The 17,628-nt window shown below is 40.4% G+C and overlaps 1 protein-coding gene across 1 annotated transcript; it reads right to left on the bottom strand.

Moving 5' to 3' along the window:
- Positions 1-473: 473 nt before the first annotated feature.
- slco1d1 (solute carrier organic anion transporter family, member 1D1) lies at positions 474-9,869 on the bottom strand. Its single transcript, XM_086059706.1, has 14 exons — positions 9,637-9,869; positions 9,388-9,462; positions 8,282-8,423; positions 8,083-8,215; positions 7,750-7,862; positions 7,523-7,669; positions 6,661-6,759; positions 6,214-6,462; positions 5,580-5,744; positions 5,181-5,376; positions 4,520-4,685; positions 4,200-4,449; positions 1,398-1,515; positions 474-1,330 (listed from the first exon to the last, which is right to left on the bottom strand). The coding sequence occupies exons 2-14, from the start codon at positions 9,436-9,438 to the stop codon at positions 1,120-1,122; spliced, it is 2,040 nt and encodes a 679-aa protein (XP_085915832.1). The 5' UTR covers positions 9,439-9,462; positions 9,637-9,869; the 3' UTR covers positions 474-1,119.
- Positions 9,870-17,628: the final 7,759 nt, after the last annotated feature.

The raw sequence follows: 17,628 nt of genomic DNA, 5'->3' as shown, positions 1-17,628 counted from the left end.
GTCTAAGGGAATTATTGTGGCCGGCAGTGATTTGAAATCTGAATCTGATTTGGCCTTTCCAAATCCCAGGATTAGGATTAAGAATGTTCAAATTCCTGAGAAACTTTCACACATGAGAATGGAGTTGACACCTCAGAGTATGCTTCTAAAATACTCATTATTAATAGCAATTGTTTATGGCATTTAATAATAATTTCAATGTGTTATATTTTTGAATTAGTGGGCAATTTGCAATACAAAGGCATTGAGTGTTTCTGGAAGAGGTGCAGGTATTTAAAGGTATAGTGCCCCAACTGCTGGTGAAATGAGGAACTGCAAATGTTCAAAGCACAACAAACTCTTCTCTACACAACTGTAAAACAATAAAGGGAGTCATCATGACCATTCAAAAAAAAACTAGCATAGAGAAGATTAGTTAAGACAACGAGGCCAAAACAAACAAAAGGTGCACATATCACGTAGTCGGCCAGTACTAGGTGATAGAAAAACAATGTTTTGTTTTTTATTTAAAGGAAACGATCCATACAATTGTACATAGGATGATATAGAACAAAATATAGACGGTCACTATACAAACACACTTGACTCAAGATATATTCTGTAAATTATCAACAGTAATTCCATAAATGATGAGTGATAATGACATGGTTCCAAAGGTTCAAGTCTTGACTCACTCGTGCGTGTATAATGTTGTGATGTAACAATTCTATGACACACAGGATTACAGAAGATGTAACTAAATGATATGACACACTTTTGATTGTGTTTTCCCCACTCACCCTTTCCTGATTGCATTTTGCATCTATGCCTGTTTTTCAATCGATTTCAATTCATTTGAATACAAACACACAACACAAATATAAAAACTCTTGATAGTTTCTTGCCCACTATGACATAAAGTAGTCTAGTCAAATCTGTTATAACATCCCATTTAAAAGGTTTATACTGTAATATATTATAACAGCCCACAAATGCTAATAAGAACAACTTTTTTTCCCTACATTAATCTCCTCAACGCACTTTAAATTGTTTTCCTTGACACCAAGATGCCACCAGATGACACCAATTTGAAATTTTTCAGTGAATAACAGAAAAGAGGAACTGGAAAATAAGTGTTCTTTAAATGGTGCTCTCCTTTTCTGTATTGTCTTTGTTTTGGGCAATATTGATATTAGCATGTCCGTTGACTCCGTCCTCATCGAGTCCATTTTCTTTGGCCTGCTCCCTCAATGCCAGCTTCTTCTGCCGTTGGACAATTTTACAGTACAAGCCTCCCCACATCATATTCGCCAGGAGGTATAGTCCAGCGATCAACCCCATGAATCTCCACCTGGAATGTATTTGTACAGTTGATTGTAAAATCATCCATTCCCATTTGCGTCAAAGTGTTACTATACCTGAATGCATCGGCATCATAAAGTCGGCACGCACCGCGGCCCCCACATTGTTTGGTACCCCACTTCAAACAGGTCCGGTCAATCAGGGCCCCAAAATATATAGGAGGAGGTATTCCACCTGTAAAAACAAAATATTGGGGAATCCATCCTCTGTCACTTTCTGAAAAACTCAACTATTGCCTGCTTTTGTGCTTAGGCCATACTCGTGTCTAATAGAAAATGCGCTTTGGTGCCATCTTGTGGTATTTACAGGCAATTGCAAACATTTTTGGTGGGCCTCTGGGATTTTTGCTTTTCGGCAGGGCTTGGTCCAAATTGCGGAGGAATTTCCCGATTACTTATTTTTATTTGCTACATTTGAAAATCTGTGTCCCTATCTACCTCGCACCTTGTCTTTCACGGATGACAACAGAATGGGTCAACATGCCCCTGGGTTACATACTTAGTGCTTTCCTTACCTTTGATGGGACAGTTGCCCCTACTAACATGGCTGCCATGTGGATGTATGCTATATGCATTGCTTTAATTGAATGAATTAATTAATATTATTTCTCAAACACACACATATATATTAAAAAAGAAAACAAAAAATATATATCTACCCAAAGATATAAAAAATAATATAAAATATGAAAATATAACCTATATGTTTGTGGAAAAAAGTAGTATGAAGAAGTATACACTTGTGTATATAACTTAATGAAATATTCTCAAACAATAAGATTGATTTTAAACATAATTCAGAACACAGCCCTATACAATCACATGGAGTCACATAAAAATACAACAAAACAAAGCAAAAAGTCCTCCTTCGGACACCACAGCACCTTAATATTTTACATTTTGTCTATGGCACTATAGGCAATAATGATTTTATATTTTAGTTTTTCCTTAAACCCGGATAAGGAAGTACGTAGCTTCAGCGCATCATCAAGACTATTCTACAATTTCACACCCAAAACTGAGACACATCTGTGTTTTACATTAGTCCTCACTTTATGTATTTCAAATATTAAACCGCTTAAATTGTAGATTCTTTCTCTTAGTTTAAATACATTTTGAATACAAAGAGGTACGCTATTATTTACTACACAAAAAAGTGTTTCCATTGTTTTTAAGTACACAATATCCATACATTTCAAGATACCCGATCCTATATATAACTGATTAGTTGTTTCCCTGTAACCAACCTAATTTATTATTCAAATTGTTTTTTTCTGTAATTTAACAATTGGGTCAATATTTGTTTTACACACACTACCCCAAATTTCAGCATCTATCTATCTATCTATCTATCTATCTATCTATCTATCTATCTATCTATCTATCTATCTATCTATCTATCTATCTATCTATCTATCTATCTATCTATCTATCTATCTATCTATCTATCTATCTATCTATCTATCCTACATGCTTTTTAATTCTACGATGTGAGAGAGTGCTAAATTTGAAAAAGCTTCACGGACGGGAGGAGGAAATGGCGACCAGTATTCACTGGAACTTACTCGGAGCGAAAAATTGAGCTGAGAGTCCAGCGGCATGCTATTGTGCTGTAGTTTCTTGCTAGCTAGCCCGCTAGCCTACAACCATAATGTGAGTTACACCTTCCAAACAAATCTTCCTCCCACCAATTCACTATTTAAACATCATACACAACATATACACGGCTAAACTTGTGACTGGGATAAAAGTTAATTTTGCAGTTGATGTCACGCATCGTCATCCTCTTTGGATGACTGTATCTATCCATCCATTTATCCATCCATCCATCCATCCAACATGCTTTTTAATTACACAAGGATTTTTGCTATTTGTAGGCTGCCCGGGTCCCTATCACCCGCAAATAGCAGGGGCACATTGTATAGAATACATATTGTATTGATATTTATTTTTATATTGTCTTCATGAGCATAATCAATATTGTAATAATCCAAAAATAATCCAGTTACATTACTTTAATAGTAATATTATGTTACTTGGATTACGTTACTAACTACATTTTTTAGCAGGTAATTTGTAACTGTAACGGATTACATTTTAGAAGAAACCCTCCCAACCCTGGATTTCCAACACAGTTTATAACCAATGATCACATCCAAAAACTTTGCTTCAGTGACTTGCTCAATTTTTATACCATTTAAATTTAGTTGTATTTCACTACTGAGCTGCATACCACTAAACACCATGGATTTTGTCTTTTTTTTTTCATTTAATAAAAAATTATTATAATCAAACCATTTTCTAACACTGTCAATTCCCTTTCTACAGTTTTTATTAATTGTTTATTGTGTTCCGCTGTACGAAATATATTTGTATCATCAGCAAACATGACAATTTTTTGTATATTTGTAACCGTGCAAATGTTATTCAAATAAATTATAAATATCTTTGGTCCCAATACTGAACCCTGTGGTATACCACAGTCACTCTTCTCAATTCTTCATTATTTATTTTTACACATTGAAACTATTTAAATGCAACACCTCTCATGCCATATTGGTCGCATTTCTGCAAAAGAAATGGGTGATCAATGGTATCAAATGCTTTACATAAATCAATAAATATACCTACAGCATGTTGTTTTTTTATCCATTGCTGTAGCTATATTTTCTTTAAATGGGAAAGTCGCCATGCTTGCTCTACTCTCCTGTAAGAGAGCACTACCCACTGGAAACACGGAGAATTGCGGCTAATTATGGAACTAGCAGACTACAAGCTATTTTCTCAGTTTAATCTGGGGTCCATTAGATTGAGGATTACAGAATGTGAGTACTTTTGCTACTTGTACCGATGACTCACCCAGCGTTCTTACGATCAGCGTCTGCATTCCTAAAGCCAGAGCCTTCAAGTCTTGTTGTATGGACCTGAGCAACACGATGTACCCCGGAGTACCTCCACAGGCCGATATGAAGGAGCCCACCACGGACAGAGCCATGTAGATTTTGAAGACCCGGTTGCAGTCACTCTTTCTGGAGCACTGGCCCAGCACCGCTGACGTATTTTGGCTCGGACCGATCATTTCGGTAATACAGGAGCAGTTATGGAACACCTACAGAAGTAGGGGAAATGGGGGGTAAACTGATGTTGGATGCTGTCATGGTAACCCTTTTTGCTCCTACCATCTCCTTTCCTGTGCCCGTGGAGGTCTGACAGCCAGCCAGGCAGGGAGAGGCATACGTCATCCCGTTGTAGGCGCACACTGGATCCCACTGCTTCATTGAGCATGAACAGCCGGCGTTGCATTGCGACAGCAATGTTTGCGGCTCATAAGATAGGTCAGAGATTCTGGGGCAACACATATTATTGATTTTATGATGCAGCTAACAGTGGTATTTTTGGATTATTATGTGTATTGCCATTCATATATCAGAATACAACAAATCCCTCTCTATTGTGGGTTCCAAGTTACAGTTAATAACTCTGTTTTGGTCTAACGCTTGTTTATATTAGGTGTAATTCCACTATCAACCACTAGATGGTGGCACACTTATTTTTGTTTGAATGTAAATTTTAAAGAATGAAACGGAAAGTACTGCATGTCAGCACAACCCGGTTTTTGTTGAAAATTAATTGAATGTCATTTGTAATCCTGCTTTTACGCCTACAGACATCTATAGGTCAGTTTTATAATGTACATCTTTGGGTATGACTGTTGATGTGTGTCATGGGGTTTTCTGATCTCAAATATGTGTCTTGGCTCAATCAAGGTTGGGAAACAATGACTTGAATGTCACATTTGAAAGCCTGATGTACAGTCTTTGCAGTCCCTTCGTCACTCACCCTTGATATGTAACAGTGAGGCCGGCCACTTCCGCGCTCTCGCAGTGAAGGAAGACCTGCACGACCAGAAGGCAAAAGGAGCAGACTGATGCCGTTATGGACACCCTGGCCGCCCCAATCACACCCAGTTTGAAACGCTTCAGGATGAAACCTCCAGTAATGATGCCCAAAGCCACTGCTGGAAGATTGAGTATACCTGCAGAAATGGAGTTAAGTGAATAATTTTTCATTTCACTTTTTTAGCTTTAAGTATGTAAACAAATTAGTTGCCACCACAACACTGACCCAAATAAGCATAGTAAACTGTGAACGAACAATGACTTTAACTGAGAAACACAATCCTACTTCCCTTCAACAACATCATTGTTCCCATTAGGCTACATCCTGTTTACATTGTACCTATGAGGAAAATGGCCTTGGAGGCCGACTGGCCATAGATTTGCTCCAGGAACTTTGGCTTGAAGGTGATCATGCCCATGAAGCCGTTGACAACCACCAGGTAGGTGAGGATCATCAGGGAGTAGATGCTGTTGCTGAAGAGTCTCTTCAGAGATGGAATGAAATCTAAAACAAGAATTTAGCAAAGGTTTTCCTTTTTAAGCATGAATTAGTGTCTCTGTTACACTACATGATACATGACTGATCTTGCATATCTGGCACAAATGCGTTATAGACAGGTGTGTTTTTCTTGTCTCTACTGGGCATAGGCGATCGTTAGAAAACTCCCTAAAAACCGTATAGATTTTTTTTTCCTGAAATGCAAGACAAGCGTGCCAAATGCAGCCCCCACCCCCAAGAATTCTGTTGATTTTATTGCACCGTACGGGTTTTGAGTTATCTAAGTGTCCAGGACTGGACTGTGGTTTAATTTTGAAGGTCATTCAACTTTTGCCCATATTGCATATTTGCATGATGGCTTGTTACTTAACGATTCTATCAGTTAATAATTAAACATGCTAATCCCCAAAATATGTCCGATTAGCTCTTTAAACTTGGTACATGGCCTTTATTTTTTTGTAAGACCACGTGGTACCTTTAGCCATCTCCTTAAATGTTGCTTCTTTCTCTTCGTGATCCTGGTCCGGGAGGAAATGGTCTTGTTCCGCCTCTGTGTCGAGCTCTAGATCTTTGATCTGGTCCTTCTCCGTCCCCTGCTTGGGAAGCGACTTGGGCAGGAACCAGAAGGGGATACTGGAGAGCAAGATAATAGTGCCGGTCGCAATGAAGCCCAGCCACCAAGCCCCGACCCAGCGGGAGTCCTTGTAGTTGATGCTCACACTATCTGGGAATAGGAAGTGGTTTGAGAAGGCAAAGTTAGAAACGGTTAACTTGTTTTTGAGCCTCTTTATTGAGCATGGTGCAATATCTCTAGTTGAATATGGACCCTGAAGACCGTGATAAGGAGTCACTTCAAAGACAAGTGAACCCACCAAAAATGGGGTAAAAGGGCACTGGGATCACATGACATGTCACTGCATACCTAAATTTACAAATCCAACGTCCACGTAGATCTTGGCGAGGAAGGATCCCATCATGTAGCCAAACATGGGGCCCAGGATTCCCACTGTATGGATGCAGGCTGGCATGAGGAAAGCATACACACAATTATTATTGTTAAGTAATGCTAGAATGTTGCACTGTTTACTAACTCACTTTTGCAACTGTGTGTCAGTTATTGGGATGAACATTGGTCCTTTAGATCCAGGTTGAATTCATTTTTTGTCTGTGCTCTCAAACACTCATGGCTTACTAAGGGTGACCAGTTTTTCCAAATTAAAAACAGGGATACTACAATTTTGCTGTGAATCAAATATACAATAAATCAGAATCAGGAAATATTTATAATCGCTAGTCAATCTGGTTGTGTTATTACTTTAGCTACCACTAGTCCCCTGAGCTGGTTAATAGCACTCAATCCATTGCATTGATATAACACTACGACCCCAATGCTATTAGCCATTTGTGGCATTTCCCATTGTCTGTTAGCATTAAGCTAGCGGACTTGAAGGCAAAGTTATCTGATTATTTTAAACACACAACATAATTCTCATTATTCTATATTTAGTTTGATGGTGTATCTCATATTTTAACCCTAAGCAGAAAACAATGATGCACCCTTGAAGTATGATAATAATAGCAACTCATAACCAGGGTTGAGGAATCCAGGTCCAGAAAGTAAAAACCCTGCCACAGATTGGCTTTAGCAACAGGTGTTTCTAATCAACTGGGAGGTAAATGAGCTCGTCTCCACCTGTTGAGTGAAAGCACCTGTAGCTAAAGCCAAACTGTTTCAGGGTTTTTACTTTCTGGACCTGAATTCCCCAACCCTGCTCATAACCAACCCAAGTAGAAAGGAGTGTTCTCTTCTTTGGAAAAGTCATCCAGGTAGGAAACTCCCAGAGGCATGATGGGCGTCTCGCCAATCCCTCGCAGCATGTTCCCCACAAACACATAAATCCACATGGACGAACCAGCAGCCTTCTCACAATCTAAGGAGGTTAAGCATGTTTTAGTACAGGAAGTGATTGTCTTTGAACATAATGTTGAGAATGTTTGCTGTCTGCTGTACCTGCTCGGGCTGCTAAATCAGGTGTGTCGTCCACGTCGGTCAAACTGTGTTTGGACAAACATGGCAGCATGCCCTCAGTGCTATTGATAGTCATACTGGTCTCGTATTTATACCTAAAAGAATAGAAGACACATTTAGTCTTTTAAATACAATACTCACAAAAAGTTAGGGATTATGGATTTGCAGTTAAAATGCAAGTTACCGGTAACTTCATTTGACCATTTTTAAATTTGATAAATTCATCCTTAAATTTCCCCCATAACTTTTTGTGAGTAGTGTAGTTGTTCAGTTGTAAAGATTTTCTGATCGTAGTGTTGGAAAGTGTGTACTGACAGGCCCTGCAGAAAGTGAGGTAGACTAATGAGGAAGGAGCCAACAGACATGATCAAGCAGCCAATAGCAATCAGTCTGGGACGATGGAGTTTTGCCCCGAAGTAGCTCACAAAGGCTATTACCAGCAAGTTTCCTTCAAAAGAACAAGCATTATTATTCAGGAAATTTCTTAAAAAAAAGAAGAAATCACTGCACTAACCCATTTCAAAGCTTCCATCTATGACCCCAATGAGAGAGCTGGGGATGTCAAAGCGCCTTTCAATCTGAGTGATAGAGCTCTTCATGTATGCGCCACCAAAAGCTTTGGCGAAGTACGCGAATGCCATGGAGGCCAGAAAGAGCTGCAAAGAAGAAAAACAGTTATGGGACACATCCAAATGTCCAACCCTTCAAGGAGTCAAACGGCAAAATTCACAACAGGTGTTTTTGATTTCCAATCTAATGCCTTTCTGTGACTCCTCCAGTTTCTTCTGCAACTTCCTGATGCCGTTTCTGCATGAGAACATCCTGTTTAAAGCCTTACAATGGCAACATACAAATGTGAGTCGTCATCTTAGTTTCATGATGTCAAATTGTCAACAACATGATCAAGACGACTGTTTCAAAAAAAAAAGAAGTTCTAATTAACGCAGGAAATTTGTTGAGAACAGTAAAAAGTGCATAAAGTGCAAGTGGATTTAGCAGCCAAAAATTAAGTTAACCTGTAAAGGTTGTAAGTAAGTAGTGTGTTTGAGGAAAAAAAACAAAAAACGGACGATGCCTAATGCAATACATTATCTTTAACTGTGCATTTAAAGTTAAACATTTTGATAGAAAACTGAAATACATTCAAAGTGAGTTTTTGTGGCTTAAAGGTAAAGTTCTCGTAGAAAAACACTATTATCATATTTATATTTATTATACTATATGTAAGCAACTCTATGTAATAAAGTAAACGGTGTATTCGAAAGAGAAATGTTTTAACGAGGATTTAACATCACAGTACTTAAAAATATGCAGATTACTATGTTACAAAAACTTTTATGCAACTATTTGTTTAATGGTAACACAATTCCCCACGATAACCCCTGAGTATTTCAGTAAAGGTAATATGATTATTATGCATGATTAATTTCTTGCCTTTATGGTTAGTGATTGAGAGAAAAACATATATGAAGATAAGGTTAGACAAGCAATTTTATTTTCTCTTTTTTGGTCACATTTCCCCTGCTTGGGCTTTTTCCATTTTTTGCAAGAGGCTTTTGCAATCATGCTTTTTGTGTGTGTTATTTATTTAGACAAGCTTATAAGTTTGTTTGCACTAACCTTGAGCTTGGAGCAGCAAGCATCACGCGGCTTGGTGGACTCTACACTCATGATGCTGCTGTGTTTTGAAGCAACCTGTATAGAACATTTCAAAATCACTTTGCGCACATACGAAAAACTACAAGTATGCATCGACGTCTGTCAATAGAACATATTATCATGTCCTGTTTTCTAGCAACATAATGTGTACCTAACGAAGAGTCATCACTTTTGCTTTACTAGCGAAGAAAGCCAAAGCAAAAGTCTTACCTGAGAAGCATGCAGCAGTGGTCCTAAGAAGGATGGAAGGGATGTGAAGAAGTAGCCTGCAGGCTTGTTGTACCTGGCAGGACTTTGTGCTGGTAGTCGAGTCTTATCACAAACAAACTATAACATCACCTGTAATCAGTAACCTAAGCACTCATGTGCACTTGTCGATCATGTTGATAAAAGGCCCCTCCGACGCGCTTTCACACACACACGCACGCACACACACACACACACAAACGTGACGGCTCTACCTGGTTAAGGTCCAGCCCAGGAAGACTGAGAGCAAACAACACGCCGGGAAACCGCGGTTGCACATCCTCCCCCTGTGAACATCACTCGCAAGTACACGGCACAACAAACAGCAGCAGCGTGAAGCGGGGCCAGCTTTATTCACAACCACCACATGTGCCTTTTATTTTGCTGTTTTTCAAACCCAAATGCCTTCCTCTCTTGGAGAAGCGCAGCTTTTGTGAGACAGGGTGTTTCCCCCCGCGCCGTATCAAAGTCTTCCTGCCTTATTGATAGACCCAAACAATGGCTTTCTCTTACTTAATCCAATCATCCTTCCATCCACTCACAAACTGCTGATTGGAAAGATTATTTTAATGAATTTGGGCGATACTGTACTTCGTTATTGTACTTAAGTAGATTCATCATCTAGCTGTCCTTTTATGACTTTTGACATTTACTCCCTACATTTGATTACTTTATACTCCTTGCTTTGTCAAAAAAGGCTTGTTGATGGGGCCGCTGAATGATTCTGGAAAGTAATCTAGGATAAACACCACCAGCTTCTTGGCCTGGAGCACATTTGAAATTGAATGAACAAATCGATCACTTTCTGATCAGTAAATGATTTATTGACTAAATAGACCCGGGCTGTCAAACTCATATAAGCTCAGGGGCCACATGGAGGAAAATATATTACCAAGTGGGCCGGATCAGTAAAATCATGGTAGGCTATACAACTTTAAAACAATTGCCGTCATTTATACGCAGATTTTCCTGCGATTGACTGGCAACCAGTTCAGGGTGTACCCTGCCTACTGCCCGAAGCACCCTTGTGAGGACAAGCGGTTAAGAAAATGGATGGATGGATAAACGCAGATTTTCGCTATTTTTAGCCCAGCCCTAAATTACGGGGCTCAACTGTAATTATATTGTTACAAAACATAACAAGAATACAAATGGAACGCAGCAACACTTTACCTGTATCAGTTCCGGATGTGTTATATCTACCTGTTTTGCATATATATTAATCCCAGAATGCATTGTGTGGCACAGTTAGTGAAGTTATAAGGACATTAATCCTTGTCATACGTGTGTGTTCCATCCATCCATCCATCCATCCATCCATCTATCATCTACCACTTATCCGGGGTCGGGCCCCAGACAACATAGCTCCTAGGCTCATTGGGACACGCAAACCCTCCACCATGATAAGGTGATGACTCCAGAAGGATTGCTTGTGAAATTACGAATTTATATGTTTTGATTGTGGTCGGCTGATTAATTATTCCAATGTTACTATTTTTTTTTTACTTTACAAAATCATCTCGCAGGCCTAAACTGGCCCGCGGGCTGTATGTTTGACACCCCTGAAATAGACAGAAAATACATTTAAAAATCATCCTCAATGAAAATGACGTTTATATTGGTCACCCTAGGAGCGCATTTCTACTTACCTAGAATTGTTCAATTTGATCAAAACTGAGAAATATTCTGACTTTGACTCAATGTCACTACAGATCAATGATCACGTGAAAAAATCTGAGGACCAAATGAGAGGACCTGTAATCACCCAAAATGCCTTCCAATCTAAGATCTCACCATCCTGCAGCAATTTGTGGCCGCACATAATGCACATGTCAGAAATCACTATTGGGGAAGCCACAAAGCCAGCATGCTCATTTTAATTCCATCCAAAAAGAATAATACATAGATCGTATAATTGCATACATGTCCCACTTATTGAGACTTCAAATGAAGAGCTTTCGATATCAGTCTCTTTTTTTTCCAATTACTCCTTACATGTAAAACAGCAGTGTTGGTCATCCCATATTCTGTCTTCCTGAAACACAAACACACACGCAAAGACATTATACATTTATTGGTCCAGGTTTCAGTGCAAATGTTTTAGTGATTCACACGCGCCTTTATAAGAGAATGGGAATGTTTATTGGTAAGTGCAGGGAGAGTCAGAAAGATTTTGTTCATCTCTCCAAAAAATGACAATTGGATCATAGGCGACTGTAAATGCGGCATTTCCTTCCAAGGCACGTTGTTGATGTTTGAGAGCAGTTATACCTCAAGAGAAGCTTCACCATTACAGACTTTGGTCTCCATTCAAATGCCGTCTCTAGTGCAGCTGAATGACATACACGGATCATCACCAGATTTCCATCCCCCCCCACCTCAACACAGACACACAATGACATGTATGCAATTCTCCAAATTGCAAAATTTATTTAGGACATACCTTTAACGTTGTGCCATTGTAAGTGCATGTCTTCTCAACTGAAAAATCATTTTAATAACAGTGACAAGTCAAGTAGAGGATTCCACAGGAGATTATTCAAATGAGCCTCACCACAAGTCTGATCACCGCAGCATCTAGTGACCAGTTGGTCATTGGGACTACATTGGGCTGTCTGCACAGGTTTGCAGTGACACTCTTCTGTCCGAGTTTGACTGTTATATGCCACTCTTCACCAGGCTGGGAAACAGATCATTGTAAATCCATTTGAACCCAATCGAAAGCCTGAAGTATGCACATTTTATTAAAAGAGAGAATTTTACCAGCCTGGGCTCACCGAGTACATGATCCTTTGCAGACTGTAGCAAAGAGAGAAAAGGATGAATGATGACACCACTTGATGACTATTTTAGCTGCATGTTCACAACTACTCACATAAACAGTCGATTACGCAGGCATCTGAGTGTTTTCGTGCCCTCAACTGGCCATCTGGACAGAAGCACCCAGCACTGCTGCTCTTGAGAGGTGCCCCTTGAAGGGCCCTCCATAAGGAAAAACAGAAGTGCATATAACTGACAGTAAGAATCCATTGTTACCTTTGTCCTTAAAGTCAGTCAATTTCACTGTTGAATGTGAGTACTTATGTCACCTCTAACCCATACTCAGAGTTTGCAAATCCAGGTCCAGAAAATAAAAACCCTGCCAGTTTGGCTTTAGCCCCTAGTGCTAGCTAGCTCCCTAGCAGGTAAATGAGCACCATGGGAGCTAGCTAGGGAGCGAGCTAACTAGCACCTGAGGCTAAAGCCAAACTGTGGCAGGGTTTTTACTTTCTGTACCTGGATTTGGCACCTCTTCCCTTACTAGACATGCTAAAATGTACCAGACATGTCAGCATGTACGTGCTTTTATACTTTTATACAAACCCAATTTCCAAAAAGTTATGATACTATACAAATTGTGAATAAAAACTGAATGCAATTATGTGGAAGTGCCAAATTTCAATATTTTTGTTCAGAATATAACATAGATGACAGGTCAAAAGTTTAAACTGAAAAAATATATATAATTTTAAGGGAAAAATATGTTGATTTTTAAATTTCATGGTGTCAACAAATCTCAAAAAAGTTGGGACAGGTAGCAATAAGAGGCTGAAAGTCAATTGCACTTATAAAAAAAACCAGCTGGAAGATCAGTTACCACTAATGAGGTCCATTCGCAACTTGATTGGAGTATAAAAAGAGCTTCTCGGAGTGGCAGTGTCTCTCAGAAGCGAAGATGGGTAGAGAAACACCAATTCCTCCAATGTTGCGCAGAAAGATAGTGGAGAAATATATGAAATGTGTTTACAAGCAAAAAATTGCAAAAAGGTTGAAGTAATCATCATCTACAGTGCATAACATCATCCAAAGATTCAGAGAATCTGGAACAATCTCTGGGGTATGGGTGGGGGTGGTACGTGTGGCTGGGTGGGGGTTGTTGGCGGTGGGGGGTGTCTGGGGGTTCGGGGGGCTGGGTTGTGGTGGGTGGCGGGTGTGGGCTGGGGGTAGGGGGGTCGTGGGGGAAGCGGGTGGCAGCCGGTGGGGTGCCTGGTAGGCTTGCCGTGCCCCGTTCTGCTGCGTTGGACTTGGGGCGCGTGCTGCGTTGGGGTGGGGGGGCGCTCCGGTTTTGGGTTTGCTCTTTAGCCGGTGACCCCTGCGGGGCCCGGGGATTGTGCCTTGGCGCTGCCGCGGCCTGGAGGGCCCTGGGGGGATGTGCTTGCTCTGTCCTGGCCGGGGTCGACGGCTCCCCTCTTTGGTGAAGGTTTTCATGCATGCCATATCCACCACACCAGCATCTACCGAAGTTTAAACACAATCTGCTTCTTCCTCCAGTGGCTGAATCGGTGGAGGCTGATGTCTGTGGATCTTATTCTGCTTCATCTATCCTTCTTTTCTTTCCTCAGTCTTTCCTTTGGTCTCTAAGGTCTCCCTAATTTGTTGAAATGTAGATGTTTCTGGGGTTGGTGAAAGATTCTGGTTGGTAACCCAGTGGGTAGCAGGTGATGTTTGGTCGGTGCTGGATTTAACTTTTCTTTCTTTTCTTTGATCCTTCCTCAGGTCTCCTGACAACTTCACGACTTTAGCGGGATTCTGAAGTATTCGGTTTAGGTGAACGGTATGGGATTTTTAATAGGCTTTAGGTGAATTAATGAGCACACGCACATTCTCATGCACATACAAAAAAAAGAGAGAGAGAGAGAGAGAGAGAGAGAGAGAGAGAGAGAGAGAGAGAGAGAGAGAGAGAGAGAGAGAGAGAGAGAGCAATGATGATGACATGTCGAATTGGTAATATTTCCGAATGAACAATACTGAGCTCTCTCAAGGGGAAAAAAAAGAAGAAAAAAAAGGTATATTCAGATTCAAGAACAACATATGCTCCCATCCAGGCATCATCACTTTCAGAGAAGATCTTGCATTTCTCAACACGATAATGCCAGACCACATGCAGCACCAATTGCAACATCATGGCTGCGTAGGAAAAGGATCCGGGTATTGAAATGGCCAGCCTGTAGGTCCACTTCTTTCACTCATAGAGCACATTTGGCGCATCATAAAGGGGAAGGTGCAACAAAGAAATCCCAAGACAGTTGAACAGTTAGAGAGACGCGTGTTAGACAAGAATGGGACAGCATTTCTATTTCTAAACTTGAGAAACTTGTCTCCTCGATCCTCAGACGTTTGCAGACTGTTGTAAGAAGAATAGGGGATACCCCACAGTGGTGAAAATGGCCTTGTCCCAACTTTTTTTTTTGATTTGTTGACACCATGGAATTTAAAAAAAGATTGACACAGGAGCAAGGCAAGTTTTCCCTTAAAATTATACATTTTCTCAGTTTAAACTTTTGACCTGTTCTCTATGCTCTCTGAATAAAATCTGAAAATTTGGCACTTCCACAAAATTGCATTCAGTTTTTATTCACAATTTGTGTCCCAATTTTTTGGGGAATTGGGTTTGTAGAAAGTAGTGAACATAAAAGCTCTACAAACCCTCCATAACAGAAGTCATCCATCTTATTATGACATTCTCGGTGAACCAAACCTTTTGGACATTTCACATCTGTTAAAAATAAAGAAATCGATCATCTTCACCAATACAGTAGAAGTCATTTCATTTGCACTATATTACTTTGTTCTTTGGGTGTATTATTTAAATCATGTGTAGCCGGGTCGGAGTGGGATTTTGAACATACAGTACCACACGATCCATTGGTGAGAATTCTCCATTCAATACAGATACCAGCATCCTGGCATTGCCTTGCAGCTTGCTCCAAGGAGGAACATGCACTTGCACATATCAAACTCGCCGTTCTTCTTCAGAAGCTCCAAATTCATTTGCTGTTTGCAGCTTTCAAACATGCTAAACAAACAGGGTAGAATATATATAAAATATTCATGAAACGTTCCAGGAATGTGCCGCGCTTCATTGTTACGTCACATGAGTGTCGGCCGTGACTGTCGTGTGTCGTGTCACTCCAGATAGGGAGGGGTCGAGTCTGTCAATTTGATTCTGAGTCAAACTCACAATGCTTCTTGTGGGCAAGATTGAAAGGAGAGCTTTTGCGCGTTGAAGTCACTGAGCACTAAAAAACAATGAGTAATATTTACTTGGGGGAAAAAACTAGGAAAGTATTTTCACTCCAAAATTAAGTAAATTTTCCAAGTCGTGTCCCGAGCACATCTTGTCAGTTTGTTTGTTTTTTTCCCAATGAAAAAAACTATTAGGGTTGTGACACAACCCCACAACCTTCAGATTGGGTGACAGCCACGCTAGGAGCTGAGCCAAGCCACTCCTGCTGTTTGCTGGTCTCAGGTGGAATCCTCGTACATTCAAGCCATTTTTTGCTCCGTTAAGTCACATCAGAAATACATTAGCCTATAATGGTAAACAACAAGACTAATATGGCTCACATGATATAGTGTCTGCCTACCAAGCAGAAAGTCAGGAATTCGCTCGTCAACAGTTTAGTACGTTTTTTAAATAAATAAATAAACTGGGAAAATGGACCCAGAACTCTCCTTGTAAAATTTATAATATAATTTAAAAAAAAGTAGTTTTTTTTTCACTGTGGAGGTGAAGTTAGATTATTACACAATAGATGAATTTGCAATAGCACATATTGTAGGCATTCATTCACACACTATATACACTGATTTATAATATAAATCAAATCACCGAAAGTATTTTCTCCAAAGCTGGAGAGGTCATAGGAACCAACTGAAACCAAATGCTGCAGAAATTATGTTTTTCGTGAAACACCCAAATCCCCGTCCCAGTGTCACAAGTATTTTATTCAAATATATATATATTCAAATAAAAAAAAAAATCTTCTTTTTTTTTCTTCTTTTTTTTTGGAGAGAGGTCAGTATTGTTCAGTCGGTAATCTTACCGATTTGACATGTCCTCATCATCATTGCTCTCTCGCTCTTCTTTTTTTCTCTTTGTCTTTTTTTGTATGTGCTTGAGTATATGCATGTGCGGGGGTGTGTGTGTGCATATGTGTGTGCTTGTGAGTGTGTACCCATTAATTCACCTAAAACCTATTAAAAATCCCATACCGTTCACCTAAACCGAATACTTCAGAATCCAGCTAGAGCCGTGAAGTTGTCAGGAGACACTAGGAAGGATCAAAGAAAAGAAAGAAAAGTAAAATCCAGCACTGACCAACACCTACTATCCACCGGGTTACCAACCAGAATCTTTCACCGACCCCAGAAACATCTAAATTCCATCAAATTAGGGAGACCTCAAGAGACCAAAGGAAAGACTGGGGAGAGGAAGAAAGGATAGATGAAGGAGAGTGAGATCCACAGACATCCGCCTCCACCGATTCAGCCACCAGAGGAAGAAGCAGATTGTGTTTGAACTTCGGTAGATTTTGGTGTGGTGGATCTGGCATGCATGAAAACCTCCACCAAAGACGGGAGCCGTCGACCCCGGCCAGGACAGAGCAAGCACAACCCCCCAGTGCCCCCCCAGGTCACGGCAGCGCCAAGGCACAGCCCCTGGTCCCCGCAGGGGCCACCGGCCGGAGAGCAAACCCAGGAACCAGAAGCGCCCCCCACCCCAACACGGTCTGCACCCCAAGCCCAACGCAGCAGAACGGGGCACGGCAGGTCCACCAGGCACCCCACCGGACCACAGCCTCCGCTCCCCTTACGACCCCCCATGGCGGATAGCTGTGTATTAGTGTTTTTGTGCAGCCTCCTTAGCTTGCTTATGCTTTTGCAGCAAAATATTTTGCTTCTTTATTCCCATGTTCAACAAGCGGTGTTGTACTTGAATCACCCGCCATTGTCACTTCTCCTGTGTTTGTCTTTTTCATGTTGTTTCAATACATGCAAAGCCATGTTTGTTGTCTAGATTGCAATAAAGTTGGGGAAAAAATGTTTGTCTTCTTTGCTGATTCTTTTAAGTTTTCCGTTAACTCCATGTGGCTGCGCTACAGCGCCAGTCCAGACTTGGCATTTACATTACAG

This window comes from Leptonotus elevatus, chromosome 17, assembly GCF_054856555.1.
Source record: "Leptonotus elevatus isolate MCC_2025b chromosome 17, RoL_Lele_1.0, whole genome shotgun sequence".
NCBI classification, from domain to species: domain Eukaryota; kingdom Metazoa; phylum Chordata; class Actinopteri; order Syngnathiformes; family Syngnathidae; genus Leptonotus; species Leptonotus elevatus.
This window is presented reverse-complemented; position numbering and strand designations above follow the sequence as displayed.